Source organism: Panthera leo, chromosome E2 (genome assembly GCF_018350215.1).
Source record: "Panthera leo isolate Ple1 chromosome E2, P.leo_Ple1_pat1.1, whole genome shotgun sequence".
Classification (NCBI taxonomy): domain Eukaryota; kingdom Metazoa; phylum Chordata; class Mammalia; order Carnivora; family Felidae; genus Panthera; species Panthera leo.
In genome coordinates this window covers 8,360,731-8,373,538 of record NC_056693.1, presented here as the reverse complement: position 1 = coordinate 8,373,538, position 12,808 = coordinate 8,360,731, and the positions used below count along the sequence as shown (strand labels likewise).

Sequence of the window (12,808 nt, the reverse complement as noted above, 5' to 3'; positions counted from 1 at the left end):
AGACGTGGTGAGAGGTAGTAGGCCTGGGTCACCGGAGTGGGTGGGCCTCAGGGCTGGGGCACGGAGCTCCTTTACAACTGCCTGCTCCAGCCCCACGCAGCAGGGAGTCCAGGGCCAGAGGTCACCTGGCAGGAGCAGGGAGGGGACCCAAGGTGCCCCCAGCCAACAGGACAAGGCTCTCTGCTTACTGGACAGGGGCCTGAACTGTTTATAAACGAGACAGAGGTTCTAGATTCTGCTCTGGGGCCTCCCTCGCAGAGCAGCAACCCTGGAATCCGGCCTGGTTTCTAACCCGTCCTGTGTTTCCTACTGTCTGACTTTTGCTCTTCTCCAAGCCTCAGTGTCTTGGTCTATAAAACGGAGGTGACTGTCACACCTCCTCACCAGGTCCCTGGGAAGGGGAAAGGAGGTGACCAGTATCAGCTGCCCCTGCGGTGTCTGGTCCTTGGGCAGTGAGCATCTGGGTTGTGGGTTGCACAGAGGGGTCAGCTGATGCCCTAAGAAGGAATAATGCCTGGCCTGCGTCAGGGCTAGCCCAGAGACACTGAACACCAGACACACAAGTGGTGACAGTGGTAAGAAACAGTTTATTGGCCAAGGTGAGGGCACAAGAGGCCATCATCCGTGAGGAGTGAGGGGTCAGATCTCCCCAGTGACCTAGAAATCCATGTCTTCGACCAGGTCCTGGAGGTAGGCCTTGTACTGGTCCGAGGTGAGGGAGAGCGGGTAGCTGTTGGAGATGTGCAGGTCCACGGTGGTCTCCAGTGAGGAGGCGCCCCCTGACCGTGCCATGTCCAGCAGGGCCCTGAGACAAGTGGGAACAACCTGCAGGAAGCGGGGGGGGGGGGGGAACCGGTCAGGGAAAACACTCCACCTGGTTCACCGGCAGGGGTAGGGTTGAGTGGACTACAACTCCCAGCAGCCCCTACGCTGTAACTCCGGGTGAACTAGTTGGCCCAGGGCTGCCGGAAGTTGTAGTTTTCCCTATAACCACAACCACCAGAGGTCCAAGAAGTTTCCTAGGGCTGAGGTGCTGGAGGGGTTCCCAGAAGCTAGGGCTGAGCAGCTCGTGGTCAGAAGGACTCCCAGGAGCTGTGGTTCCTCACAGATACTGTGAGGACTCGTAGTCCACCGACTTCGTTCAAAACAGGTTGTAGGGGTGAGAAGAGAGGGACACCCAGAGGCTCCTCTGGATGAGAATCTGGTGGTTGCAGAGACTCTTGGAAGTTGTAGTTTTTCAGAGGGGCTTCTGGGACTTGTAGTTCCTCTGCCCCTTGTTAAGATCCCCCCCCCTTTAGCTCCAGGAGCCCAGGCCCGCAGCACCTTGACCATCACGAGCTTCTTGATCCACGGCTGGTCCTGGGGCCATGGCTCCCCAACGCAGAACCAGAGGGTGTAGCGTGGTGAGTGTCCGCTTCCTTCGATGAAGGCGATCAGTTCTGGAGGCCCGAGAGCTTAGTGAGGCACGGGAAGAAGACCCTCCCCTTCCCCCTCCCGGCCCCCCAGACCTGAGTAACAAACAGCCTCACCTTCATCCCTGACCTGAAGCCCAACATCCCTACACCACCATGACCAGATGGCCGCTGATCTGGGCCAAGTCCCCACAGTGGTGGCACAATCTTAAACATTCCTCCTCCCATGGGGTGGGGCTGGAAGATGTGCACACCCCCCCCCCCCCCCCCCAGGAGCGTGCTCCCGCAGGGACGTTCCAGGATTCTGGAGGCCCAGGTGGTTGGCAGTTTTAACTGCTCTTCAACCCCCCAAGGCCACCCTCTCCTGATAGGAGCCAGTAGCCCCTGTGGCCATTCACATTTAAGTTGTGACTAATTAAAGTCAACATTTAAAAGTCCCTTCCTCCGTTGCATTGGCCTCCTCTAAGTACTCAGTAGCCACACACGGCTAGCGGGTACCACGCCCGACAGCACACACACACACAGCGTTTCCAGCACTGCAGACATTATCTATTGGACAGCAAAGCTCTGAAGGACCTCTCTCTCCTGCATCTCTCTGGCCCCCCATCCTGGTAAGTGGTAATAACTGGTGATCGTGATGACTGTGGCAGGTAATTCCTTGAGCACTTCCACACACCGCGCCCCCGGCCGCCTACCGGCTCCAGGCAGAGGAGACCCTTCTCCGACAGACTCAGAGCAATCCAGTCTTTTTGCCCCCAGGCCGAAGTTCAGTCCTCTGAATTCCATTCCGGACCTCAGAGTTCTGAACCATTGGGGTACGCTCTATCCACAGCAGAGCTAAGGCCCCGCCTCACTCACCTGCCACGAAGGGCTTCAGGTCGAACACGTCTCCTTCCTCATCCTTGGGGACCTCGCCGCTGGGCCCGTGGCCACTATCAGGGAGGAGCTCCTCGCCCAAGGCCCAGTACGTGTGACAGTGCCCCAGCCTCCGGGCGCAGAGCCGCTGTCCCGCCCTCCACAGAGCTAGCCCCCCACCGAGGCAGCTCAGCACACGCCTCACGTAGCCCATCACGCCCCTGTCCGTCAGCGACACCCCGGGGTCTGGCAGGATTATTGGCTGTCCAGGCAGTGTCTGGTCTGCATCTGACGCCACCAGCCGCAGGCCCCCCGGGCAGAGGGCAGTCTGCTGGAAGACTTGGCGGCCCCGGTAGAAGGCAGTCACCTCGAACTCCCACTCTGAGCAGCGGCAGCAGCGACATGAAGGGGAGGGGGATTGAGTGAGCATAAGGGGGTCCATCGCCCCAGCCCCTCCCACCCTACAGTCGACGCTCACCTTCCTCAGGCACCAACAGCCGCCTCAGTGGGTTTTCCGGGGGCTGCAGGTTTGGGCAGGGGGCAGGGATGTCTACGCTGGGGCTCAGCAAGAATGGAGGGGTCTCCTCAGGGACCATAGGCAGGCTCGAGGGCCCCCCATCTGGGAATGGGGCCAAGGCCATGTCACTCAGTAACTCCTCCAGTATTTCTTCCTGGAGAGAAGGAAAAAAAGAAAAGGATCCAGGCATTTCCACAGCCTTTTCTGGAGACGCCATATAGACCAGGCCTTTGTGCCCAGCAATGTAGGGACCCAGAGAGGAGTCACAGCTGAGCTTTGCCCTCAAGGGGCTTCCAGTTGGGGGTGGGAGACAACCGTGGGCACAGAATGGCAAAATACATGCTCTGGTATATGCTGGGTCTACTGCCGGCCCAAGGGGAGTAGCTAAATCTGGCCCCAGGATCTGGCCCTGTGCAAGCAAGACCCGGGCAGAGAAGGCTGGACACGACTTCAGAGGGGGACCTGCCCCAACACAGACATCAGCAAGACCAAGGGGAGGGTGGTTCTGGGTTCCCGGGAGGCTGAGGGTACCCTAAATAGCAAGGGAAGCTATGAAACTCTGGGAAGGTGTATTAGGGCCTTAAATGCCTGGTGAAAACGGAATTTTCTCCTGAGGATGCCAGGAAACCATGGCAGGGCTATGAGCAGGGGAGGGACAGGGTCAGCTTTAGCTCAGTTTGGGGATGGACCGCAGGGGAGAGAAGGGAGGCTCAGGAGGAAGACGGAGGCGAAGGTCCAGGGGGAGAAAAGGAAGCCTGAACAAGGCCATGGGGACAGAGAGAAAGACGGGCCAGAGACAGGAGGGCAGGAGGGTTGGGATGCGTTCTGACCTGGGTGTCAGAGGGACTGCATCTGCTATTGGTATCTGGAGAGGTGTCCAACTCAGGAAAGTCCCCAGCTCCTGTCAAGGAAGGTGGTAAGTGGAGAAGGGTGTTGGGGACACTCAAAATCCCACCCCTCCACGTGAAGCCCCACTTCTGGCACACCTGAGTTCACAAACTCATAGACCTTGTGGGGGTCGTGGGGGTCCTTGCTCCGGTCCTCGGCTAAACGCAACACCTCCTTCCGGTTCAGGGCCGATCGGAAATTCCTCTTCCAGGTGGGCAGATCAGGTCTATCCTTTCCAGGAGTGTAGGCGCCACTGGCCTCGGCCCAGGCCTGGGGATCCAGTTGACCAGGATAGTGAGGGTGACTAAGACCCCCTGCCCCAACGTTCTAACCTGGCACGTTCTAACCTGGCAAGGTTCCATCCCTAAACCCTTGGGTTCTCTGCACCCCAAGGTCCCCTGTCTTCACTTTTTGAAAACCTTTGCTTTCTTTTTTTTTTTTTTTTTAATTTTTAATGTTTTACTTTTTTGTTTTGTTTTTTGAGAGACAGTGTAAACCCGGGAGGGGAGAGCAGGCTCTGTGCTGACAGCAGTAAGCCCAATGTGAGGCTCGAACTCCCCAACCTGGAGATCATGACCTGAGCTGAAGTCTGATGCTCAACCCACTGAGCCACTCAGGCGCCTTGAAAACCTTTGCTTTCTAAGCCAAACTTCCAGGTCCTACTGGGTGCCTAACTCTGCCACCAACCTGCCCCAGAATACCCTGTGATAACCCCGCCCCCTCACACTCTAACCCGGGGTACCGCACCACTGGTATATTCTAACTTGGTGGGGCATCACCTCAGCTTGGGGGCCAAGCCACGCCCCCAGAATTCTATGACCAAGCCCCCCGCCCTCTGCGTGCTCTGAATCCCCCAGGATGCATTTCCTTGGAGAAATTACCCCGCTTTTCCGGTTCTTTTCCCGGAAACTGGCCGCTCCAACACTGCCTGCGGTCGACACCGATAACCCGGCCGGGTCCTGTCCTAACTCCACCCACCTCCAGCTGCCAGCGTCAGCTCGGGGCCGATCACAGGCGTGCTAACCCCGCTTTCCCGGCTCCACCCCCCTGGGAGTCCATCCCGCCTGGCTGGCAGCTCAGGGTTTCGGGGGTCCGGGAAGCTCACTCACCTGGAAGATGCCGAAGTCCTCCTGCTGGGCATCCTGGCGCAAGCCGTGCTTCCACGGGATGCGGAAGCGCGTGCGACTCTCGTCCAGCCAGGCCACCCCCTCCAGCCGCCCCAAGTCCAGCTGCAACCTCAGCCAGGGCAGGATCCGCGGCTTTTGGGTACCCATGGTTCGGCCTGCGCTTAGAGAGCAGTTCGTGGGCTGGGGGCCCATGTGGCCTGAGGGTGTCACACCCAGACCTCTCTCTCTCACGGGACCGCGGTGCAGGGTCCCTCACGTATATTTTCCTGGGTACAACATAAGAGCCCTTCTTTTTCATCCTCCGGAGAGGCTCCCCAATTCGAGACACCCCCCCCCCCTTTCTCTAGCTGCTTCTGTCCGGGCCCTCTACCTCCTCAATTCCGCCAGCGTAGAACCTTCCCTCTTCCGTTATAAACCCTTTTCTCCTCTCCCCTCCCCCACATCACCCAACGCAGTCACCTCCACTTCCAAGGTAGAGCCTCCCCTAGGTATTTCAGTGCAGACGCTATTCACTTGTAGATCTCTACCTCCCGTCTTTATCCCTGTTGTTGACCCCTCCTACAATTCCCCCACAGAAGAGCCCCTCCCCCATTTCCATCGTAGACCCTCCATCCACATCCCCCCCCAAACAGCCTCCCTCCTCTAGGGCACCCCCCCCCCCACACACACACACACTTCATAGAGTGGACTGCCTTCCATTTTCAGGGTCCACTCTTCCTTTCATCCCCTAGTGCAGACGCCTCCGATCTCCGCAACCTCCCCGCGCCCCGCTACTTTTTTCTTTTTTGTTTGTTTGTTTTGTTTTGTTTTGTTTTTATAGCCGACCTCCAGCACCGGGTTGCTTCACTTTTTCTCCTCTTTGCTTCACTTTCCCTGGAGTACACAGTGCCCCTCTGTGCTATCAGGGTAGATCCATCCTTTCACCCATTTCTCACTCCGGACGTCACCAATTCCCCAGCTACCCGCCCCCCCCCCCCTCCACCCCGCCCTGCTACCTACGTAGAGGGTCTCGGCGCGCAGAGTGCTAGGACCCACCCCTGCTTTTGGGGTCCGATAGCTCTCGAACTTGCAGCTGCACACCCTCCTTCTCGTCAGCTGAGCTTCAGAGCAGTGGCCCTTTCTTTTTCTATGGATTTCACGAAATAAAAACTTTACCTTCAGATGGTTGACAGACTCCTGAGCCAGAGGCGGCACCAAGAGCCCGGACGTCCCCCCCCCACCCCTTCCCAACCATACCTTTTAAGGTCTTCCGGCCAAGGGGATGCTGGGAACGTCACATGCAAATTAGGTGGGCATCCCGCGCACCGCCCCTTGGGCGACGGGGCAGGCACCAACCCGACCCACTGCGCAGGCGCGGGAAAGTTGAACTTCTAAAAGTGTACGCAAGTCCACTGAAGGAGGAGGGGGAGGTGGCTCCCGGCACCAGGTAAGCCGGACGTTCGCGGGGGCTGGGGTGAGGAGGGGAGAGGCCGGGATCTAGGAGCGGGCACCTCAGTCCCGCTTCCCCGACATCCACGCGTCCCGGGTCCCCAAGATGCCAGCCTCAGTCAGATAGTGGAACTACACTTCCCAGGCTGGCTGCGCGGCGAGCTAGCGCGGAACGAGGGGAAGGTTTGCCATGAAGCCTGCTGGGATTCGTAGTTCCCGATTCTCTAAAGGCTTGAGAAGCTTGGTATCTGCCTTCAGAACCCAGAAGTCGGAGCCCCAAGTTCTCTTCTCTCTCAGACTGAAGAATCCAGATTCCCCATCCCCCTTCTCCGAAAACTCGAGTCCAGCCCCCAGTCCCTTCCTCCCTTAGACCCACGAATCCGGGTCCCCAGCCTCTTCCTCTCCAAGCATCAAGGAGTCTTCCTCCTCATCCCTCTTCTCTCCCTGAGGACTCAAGAATCTGGGTCCCCAGGCCCTAACTCCCCTAAAGGACTTAGAAATTCGGACTCTCGGCCCCTTCCTCCCTTGGGGACTCACGAGTCCTGACCCTCTCCTTATTCAGGGATTAGGCGTTTGGGCCCCAATCCTCCGATGCAGTGCAACCCTGGAGTCCATCCCCCAGCTCCCTCTTTCACAGGTGCCCCCATGGCAGGCTCGGAAGAGCTGGGGCTCCGGGAGGACACGCTGAGAGTCCTAGCGGCCTTCTTTAGGCGAGGCGAGGCCGCCGGGTCCCCCATTCCAACCCCACCCAGGTAAGAGGAGCTGCCCTCCTCCCTCAGGGGCCTGCATTTGGGGCGGGGCCCCCTCTGACTCTTGCGCCTGGTCTCAGCCTGCCTGCACGCCCCTCTCTTTATATCTGGCTCTAATTCCTTGTCCCTGGGGTTGCAGTGAGAGGCCTTCAGTGGGAGGAAAAAGGGACTGCTTGCAAGGAGCCTCGGGGGTCACTCTCTGAGGTCCCCTTCCCCAGGAGTCCTGCCCAGGAGGAGCCAACAGATTTCCTGAGCCGTCTTCGAAGATGTCTTCCCTGCCCCCTGGGGCGAGGAGCAGTTCCCCCTGAGTCCCCTCGGCCTTGCTCCCTGCCCCTCCGCCCATGCTATGTTTCAGAGCCTGGTAAGAGATTTCCCCTAGATCACCCATGAACTGGCAGGGCCAGGAGCTTTGATTCTTAAAGCTGGAAAGGATGGAAAGGATGAGCTTGTCCAAGATCACTCAGCTCAGAGGGGGAGCTGAGTGGGGACTACCCTCACCATTCTGTGCTCCCCCTGCCCCCAGTTACATTGCTGTCTGTCCATTCCGTGAGCTGGCTTCAGGAGAACTTTTGGTCCCTTTCTATCTGTTATCTCTCTCCTTCCACGCGTGCTTCCCTCTCCCTAGGACTTTGTAGCCCACCAGTATCCCCAGTAGGGAGGCAGGAGACCTGGCATTCAAACACGATTCCCTGGATATTTAGTTACAGGTCTCCGAGAAATTCCTTTTCTTCCTTGCTCCTATTTTTCTCCAGTAGCAAAGTAGGAATGAGGGGAGTGGGGGGAGGTGTCATTGGACTTGATCAAGAGTAACCAGAAGGTTTCTTTCCTCTCGTATGTGAGCCTGGATAGACTAGTAATGGCTACTGGGAGAGCTGGCTTGAAAAGGATTTCGCAGCTGGGGAGAAGAGTCCTGTGACCAGCTGATGACACTTGAAACCAGCAAGGGATAGAGTGATAATAGCTGGAGCACCCTGTGTTTGCTTTCCTTGGTTGGGATAATCTTCAAAGTCTAGTTCAAGCTCTAACATTCTCAGTCCAGTTGGGGGGGGGGGGGACACCATAAAATGGAAAGTACAAAGGTCTTTTGCCAAGTGTGCTCACTGGGCCTCAGTTTACCCCATTGTGAGATGGAAATCATTGCTAGCTGGCAAGGCGGTGGGGACACGGAGAGAATCCATAACTTCCCCATGTCCCGGAGATCCATCATTGGCTCTTTTTACCCCAGGCCCAGCTACTCCGGATTTCTATGCTCTGGTGGCCCAGCGGCTAGAACAGCTGGTCCAAGAGCAACTGAGATCCCCACCTAGCCCAGGTGAGGTACACAGGGGCCCTGGAGAAGGAGGAGGGTGGAAGGGTTGGCAGAGTTCTGCTCCCAGCCGAATTCTCTTCTGTCCCCCCAGAGTTACAGGGTCCCCCACCCACAGAGAAGGAAGCCCTGCTGCGGAAGCTGGTGGCCCTGCTGGAGGAAGAGGCAGACGTCATCAACCAGAAGGTGATGGGCGGTCTGTTCCACCCTTAGCTAAGATAGGAATCGCGGGACGGTTGGGCCCTGGGATCCAAGGCTGGATCTGTACTCTCTTTAGATGGTCAAGTGAGGAGAGGGTGGGACTAGCCTTCAGTGAAGGGTTTGCAGTCAAGTCCACACTCGTTCTGCTCACAGCACCGCAGGCCAATAAGTCGAGAGGCAAGATATGGGGTAAGGAAAGTGACTTTATTTGGAAAAGGAGCAAACCGGGCAGACTACCCACCCAAACAGCAATCTCCCTCAGCATGAGATTGGGCCTCTTTTATGTTGGGATTGGGGGGGAAGCGGGAGGGGGTTGGGAGTCAAAGGGTGACTGACATCTGTAGATAACGGAGGGAGGTTGTGTAACTGTTTTTTGTCCTTGGTCAGTTGATCTTTGTGTACAGGAAGCTGGTCATGTCATTCCTGTAAATCTCATACATAGCATGGTCATTTCTGTAGGTACCTTCCTTTTGAAAAAAAGTTGAGGGCGCCTGGGTGGGTCAGTTGGTTAAATCAGGTCATGATTTCACGGTTCGTGACTTCGAGCCCCACGTCGGGCTGTGTGCTGACAGGGTAGAGCCTGGAGCCTGCTTCGGGTTCTGCGTTCCCCTCTCTCTCTGCCCCTCCCCTACTCATGCTCTGTCTCTCTTTCTCAAAATTGAATAAATGTTAAAAAATTTTTAAAAATTTATTTGTTTTGAGAGAGAGAAAGAGCACAAGTGGGGGAGGATGTGAGAGAGAGAGACAGAGAGAATCCCCAACAGGCTCCTCACACGGGGCTCGAACCCATGAACTGTGAGATCATGACCTGGGCCAAAATCAAGAGTCAGATGCTTAACTGACTGAGCTACCCAGGGACCCCTGTAGGTACCTTCCTTATCTCCTATGGTGAGGCAGATTTCGGGTAAAATATGGTCTTTGCAAATCTTAGCTGCAACGTGCCTACGTGCAGGGCTAAGCAGAAGTTTCTAAATGAAAGGAGTCAGACGTGCTAAGTTTCTCCACTACGTGTTGAGCGACAGTTAGTTAGGGTCAGGATAGCGTTTTAAACTGGTTTGCATTCATCGCCAGAGGGGCGTGGCCTAGAGAGAAGAGGTGTGGCCATTCCCAACTAGATCTCGGAAACTGACTGAGACCAGTTAAGGAGTTAGGGACTGTATGGTGGTGGGAGGGGGGCTGGTTTGGAGAGGGCTGCCTGAAATCGGAAACCCTGGGGGCGCCTGACTGGCTCAGTCGGAAGAGCATGCATCTCTCGATCTCGGGATTGTGAGTTTGAGCCCCATTTTGGGGGTAGAGACTACTTAAAAATAAAACTTAAAAAGTCTGAAGCCCTTGTTAACTATAGAGGGGCGTGACTTAGAATGTGAAGGGAAATGACTGCGGAGGAGGTCTGGCTTATGACTGTCACGGACCTTGACTGGCTCAGGAACTTGGGCAGCGTATAATCCTGTAATATTGTATGGTGGAAGGCAAGGTTGCAGGCACTAGCCTGGCCTCGGGTGCTCTCAGGGAACCCGTAAGGGGGCGTGGCTATAAGATCAACATTCTAGAACTCGGCTAAGAGGGGCTTGGCCCTCATTGGCTGTCCAGGCCTTGCCTTAACCTCTCGTCCACTTTCCTAGGAGTGGTTTGGCAGAGATCAGAGGCTGGTTTATGATTGGCTGGTGTGATGGATGGGGCGTGGCTCACAGTATCAGTAGCAAACGCACTCGTTTCAAGAAGCCACGCCTCCTATCCTCCTATTGGCTGGCCACGGGGGCACAACGGAGGCAGACCCGGCCTCTTCTCTTCCCCACCCCACAGCTGGCCTCGGACCCCGCCCTGCGCGGAAAGCTGGCCCGCCTCTCCGCGGGCTCCTTCGCCCGCCTGGTGGAGCTGTTCTCCTGCCGGGAGAGCAGCCCTCTGCCCGGTCGCGCACGCCCCTCCTTGCCCTGCCCTGGGCCCCCTCCGCCTTCCCCGGAGCCCCTGGCCCGCCTGGCCCTGGCCATGGAGCTGAGCCGCCGCGTGGCCGGGCTGGGGGGCACCCTGGCCGGACTCAGCGTGGAGCACGTGCACAGCTTCGCGCCCTGGATCCAGGCCCACGGGGGCTGGGTGAGCTGCCAAAGCTTCTCTTGGCCTCCCTTTACCCACTTGTAACTTGTGTCTGTGTGGTAGGGGGGTGGCTTCTTCGCCTTCTTTTCAGACCTCACGCGTGTTCTCGGAGCCCTGCTATACATCTGTTCTGTGTCCATTGCGCGCCTTCTGTACACCAGTAGTAGGTGATCCGTGCAGAGCCCATGCCTAGCTTAAACCATGCTGGCAAAAGTTAACAGTTATGAGTGGGAAGCAAGTTAGGCCCCTTCCTGGGCCTTGGTTTCCTCATCTGCCAAACGGGGAGAGTAGAAGTGCCTGTCCCAGAGGGTTATCGTCAAGACTAAAATGGGATCATCTTTGGCACCCTGTAGGCATTTGCTTGATTACCTGGTGACTGCTTCTCTGACACCGCCTGCCAGAATGCACCTGCCTGGATAGCCCCCTGCCTCGTTTCCTCTGCTCCCTTCGGGGGTTACCCGCAGTGAGGCCTCCCTGGGTCCTCATTTAAAGCTGCGGCCACCTCCATACCCTCCCACCCACTTCCTTTCCCTCTTTGTTGCTTTACCTCCTTCTATAGGACAGCTGCTTCCAGATGGCAGAAGTCACTTGTTTGACTTATTATTTCCTTTTATTTGTTGTTTTCTCTTGCCCCTGACGTATCAGCTTCACAAGACCCGGGAATCTTAGCAACCTTACTCACTGCTTTAAATCCAGTGTCAGGCTCAGAGCTGGATTGGGCTCCAGTGTGCTGGCAGTGTGACCTTGGCAACTGTCCCCAGCTACCTGAGCATCAGTCTCCCCCATCCCCCCCCCCAGCCCCTGCCCAACGGGCACCGTTCACTTACCTACCTCTTGGCTGTGGGGATTCAGTGACAGAAGGATGTGTGCCCTGCTCTCAGAATGTAACCATTGCCTCCCAGAGTGGCAGGAGCTGGCCAGATGCGTTGGAGCCAGTAGAGAGAGGAGGCCAGTAGCGCTTCAGGAGGGTGAGCGAAGGGATGACAACAGAAGGGGCGACCAGATCCTGCGGGGCCTTGTGAGCTTGGGGCCCCCTAGAGCCCTCCGGGCAGAGGGACGCGAGCTCACTTAGGTGTTAACCTGCGCCCTCCGGCGGCCGCCTGGGGGAATTCTGTAGAGGGAGAGCCGGAAGTAGGGCGTTCTAGGGAGTTCGGAGGAGGTAGGTGACTGAGCTGGCTCAGGGAGGAGATGAGGGCGGAGGGGACAGTGGATACCCGTGTCTGGAGCTCGGTGCCGAAGCTTGTTTGTTATGCGAAATTGTTTTTATTTTTGGGCCGCGTGCACCGCCAAGGACTTTAGTGGAATGATTCCACTTAATCCCCACAACCACCTCATGGGATTTGGATTTTTTCCTGCTTTTATGGAGACTCAGGGAAAGTCCCTCATGCAGAGGATGGGAATTAGGACTTTGACACAAAGCCAAGGCTCTTAATTGTTAAAACCCCAGGACTGTTCCCCTTCTCTGAGTCTCTGTTCCCTGTCTCTCTGTCTACTCTCCACCCTGGGGCTTTGTTTTCCTTCCCTTTTTCTAGGACTCCGTCCCCATCCACCCAGGGGTCTCTGATCCTTTCTTTGGATCCCTGTCCACCCGCCCTGTCTGGTTCCTTGCCTTCCCTGTCTCTGCTCCCGCTGGGCTGGCATAGGTGCCATGGTGAATGGAGGGCAGGCTCTTCGCGTGAATGCTCACGGGTTCTTCCACTTTTCCCCTCCAGGAGGGCATCCTGGCCATTTCACCCGTGGACTTGAACTTACCCCTGGACTGAGATCTTCCTCAGAAGCTGCTACCAGATTAGACCTCATGTCTCTATGCTCTTCCTGTGCTTTGCCAAACCTTCCTGTTCCGCTCAGGGTTGTGGGGTGGGTTGCCCTGCCTGTTTCTGCCAAAAAGAAATTGTTTTAAATTTTTTCACATTAAAGACTTTTTCAAGTATTCAGTGGTTTGTCCTTTATCTTGAGAACTAGAGTTGTAAGTAGGAGATTTGGGGGCGCCCGGGTGGCTCAGGCGGTTGAGCATCTCGATGTGGGCTCAGGTCATAAGAGATCTCGTGGTTTGTGACTTTGAGCCCCTCATTGGGCTCTGTGCTGACAGTGCAGAGCCTGCTTGGGATTCTCTCTCTCCCTCTCTCCCTGCCGCTTCCCCACTTGTGCTGTGTGTGTCTCTCCTCTCAAAATAAATAAACTTTTAAAAAATAAATAAGTAGGAAATTTGGCTCAGATCTCTCTCTCTCTGTCTG

At 56.6% G+C, this 12,808-nt stretch overlaps 2 protein-coding genes across 8 annotated transcripts; one reads left to right on the top strand and one right to left on the bottom strand.

Annotated features, from left to right (window-relative positions):
- Positions 1-567: 567 nt before the first annotated feature.
- On the bottom strand, positions 568-6,035 carry IRF3 (interferon regulatory factor 3). Of its 6 annotated transcripts, none has more exons than XM_042919325.1 (8): positions 5,955-6,035; positions 4,782-4,954; positions 3,771-3,942; positions 3,615-3,685; positions 2,746-2,938; positions 2,271-2,648; positions 1,324-1,439; positions 568-825 (listed from the first exon to the last, which is right to left on the bottom strand). In XM_042919325.1, the coding sequence occupies exons 1-8, from the start codon at positions 6,031-6,033 to the stop codon at positions 658-660; spliced, it is 1,350 nt and encodes a 449-aa protein (XP_042775259.1). In that variant the 5' UTR covers positions 6,034-6,035; the 3' UTR covers positions 568-657. The 6 variants fall into 6 exon arrangements, with proteins under 6 accessions (XP_042775259.1, XP_042775260.1, XP_042775262.1 ...); XM_042919326.1 differs by having other exon boundaries at positions 4,782-5,065; positions 5,799-5,997; XM_042919328.1 differs by having other exon boundaries at positions 5,799-5,997.
- A 62-nt stretch (positions 6,036-6,097) lies between these two features.
- On the top strand, positions 6,098-12,504 carry BCL2L12 (BCL2 like 12). 2 transcript variants are annotated; one of them, XM_042919332.1, is made up of 7 exons: positions 6,098-6,225; positions 6,865-6,979; positions 7,195-7,337; positions 8,202-8,288; positions 8,377-8,468; positions 10,287-10,574; positions 12,287-12,504. In XM_042919332.1, exons 2-7 carry the CDS (start codon positions 6,873-6,875, stop codon positions 12,335-12,337), a joined length of 768 nt encoding a protein of 255 aa, XP_042775266.1. In that variant the 5' UTR covers positions 6,098-6,225; positions 6,865-6,872; the 3' UTR covers positions 12,338-12,504. The 2 variants fall into 2 exon arrangements, with proteins under 2 accessions (XP_042775266.1, XP_042775267.1); XM_042919333.1 differs by lacking the exon at positions 10,287-10,574.
- Positions 12,505-12,808: the final 304 nt, after the last annotated feature.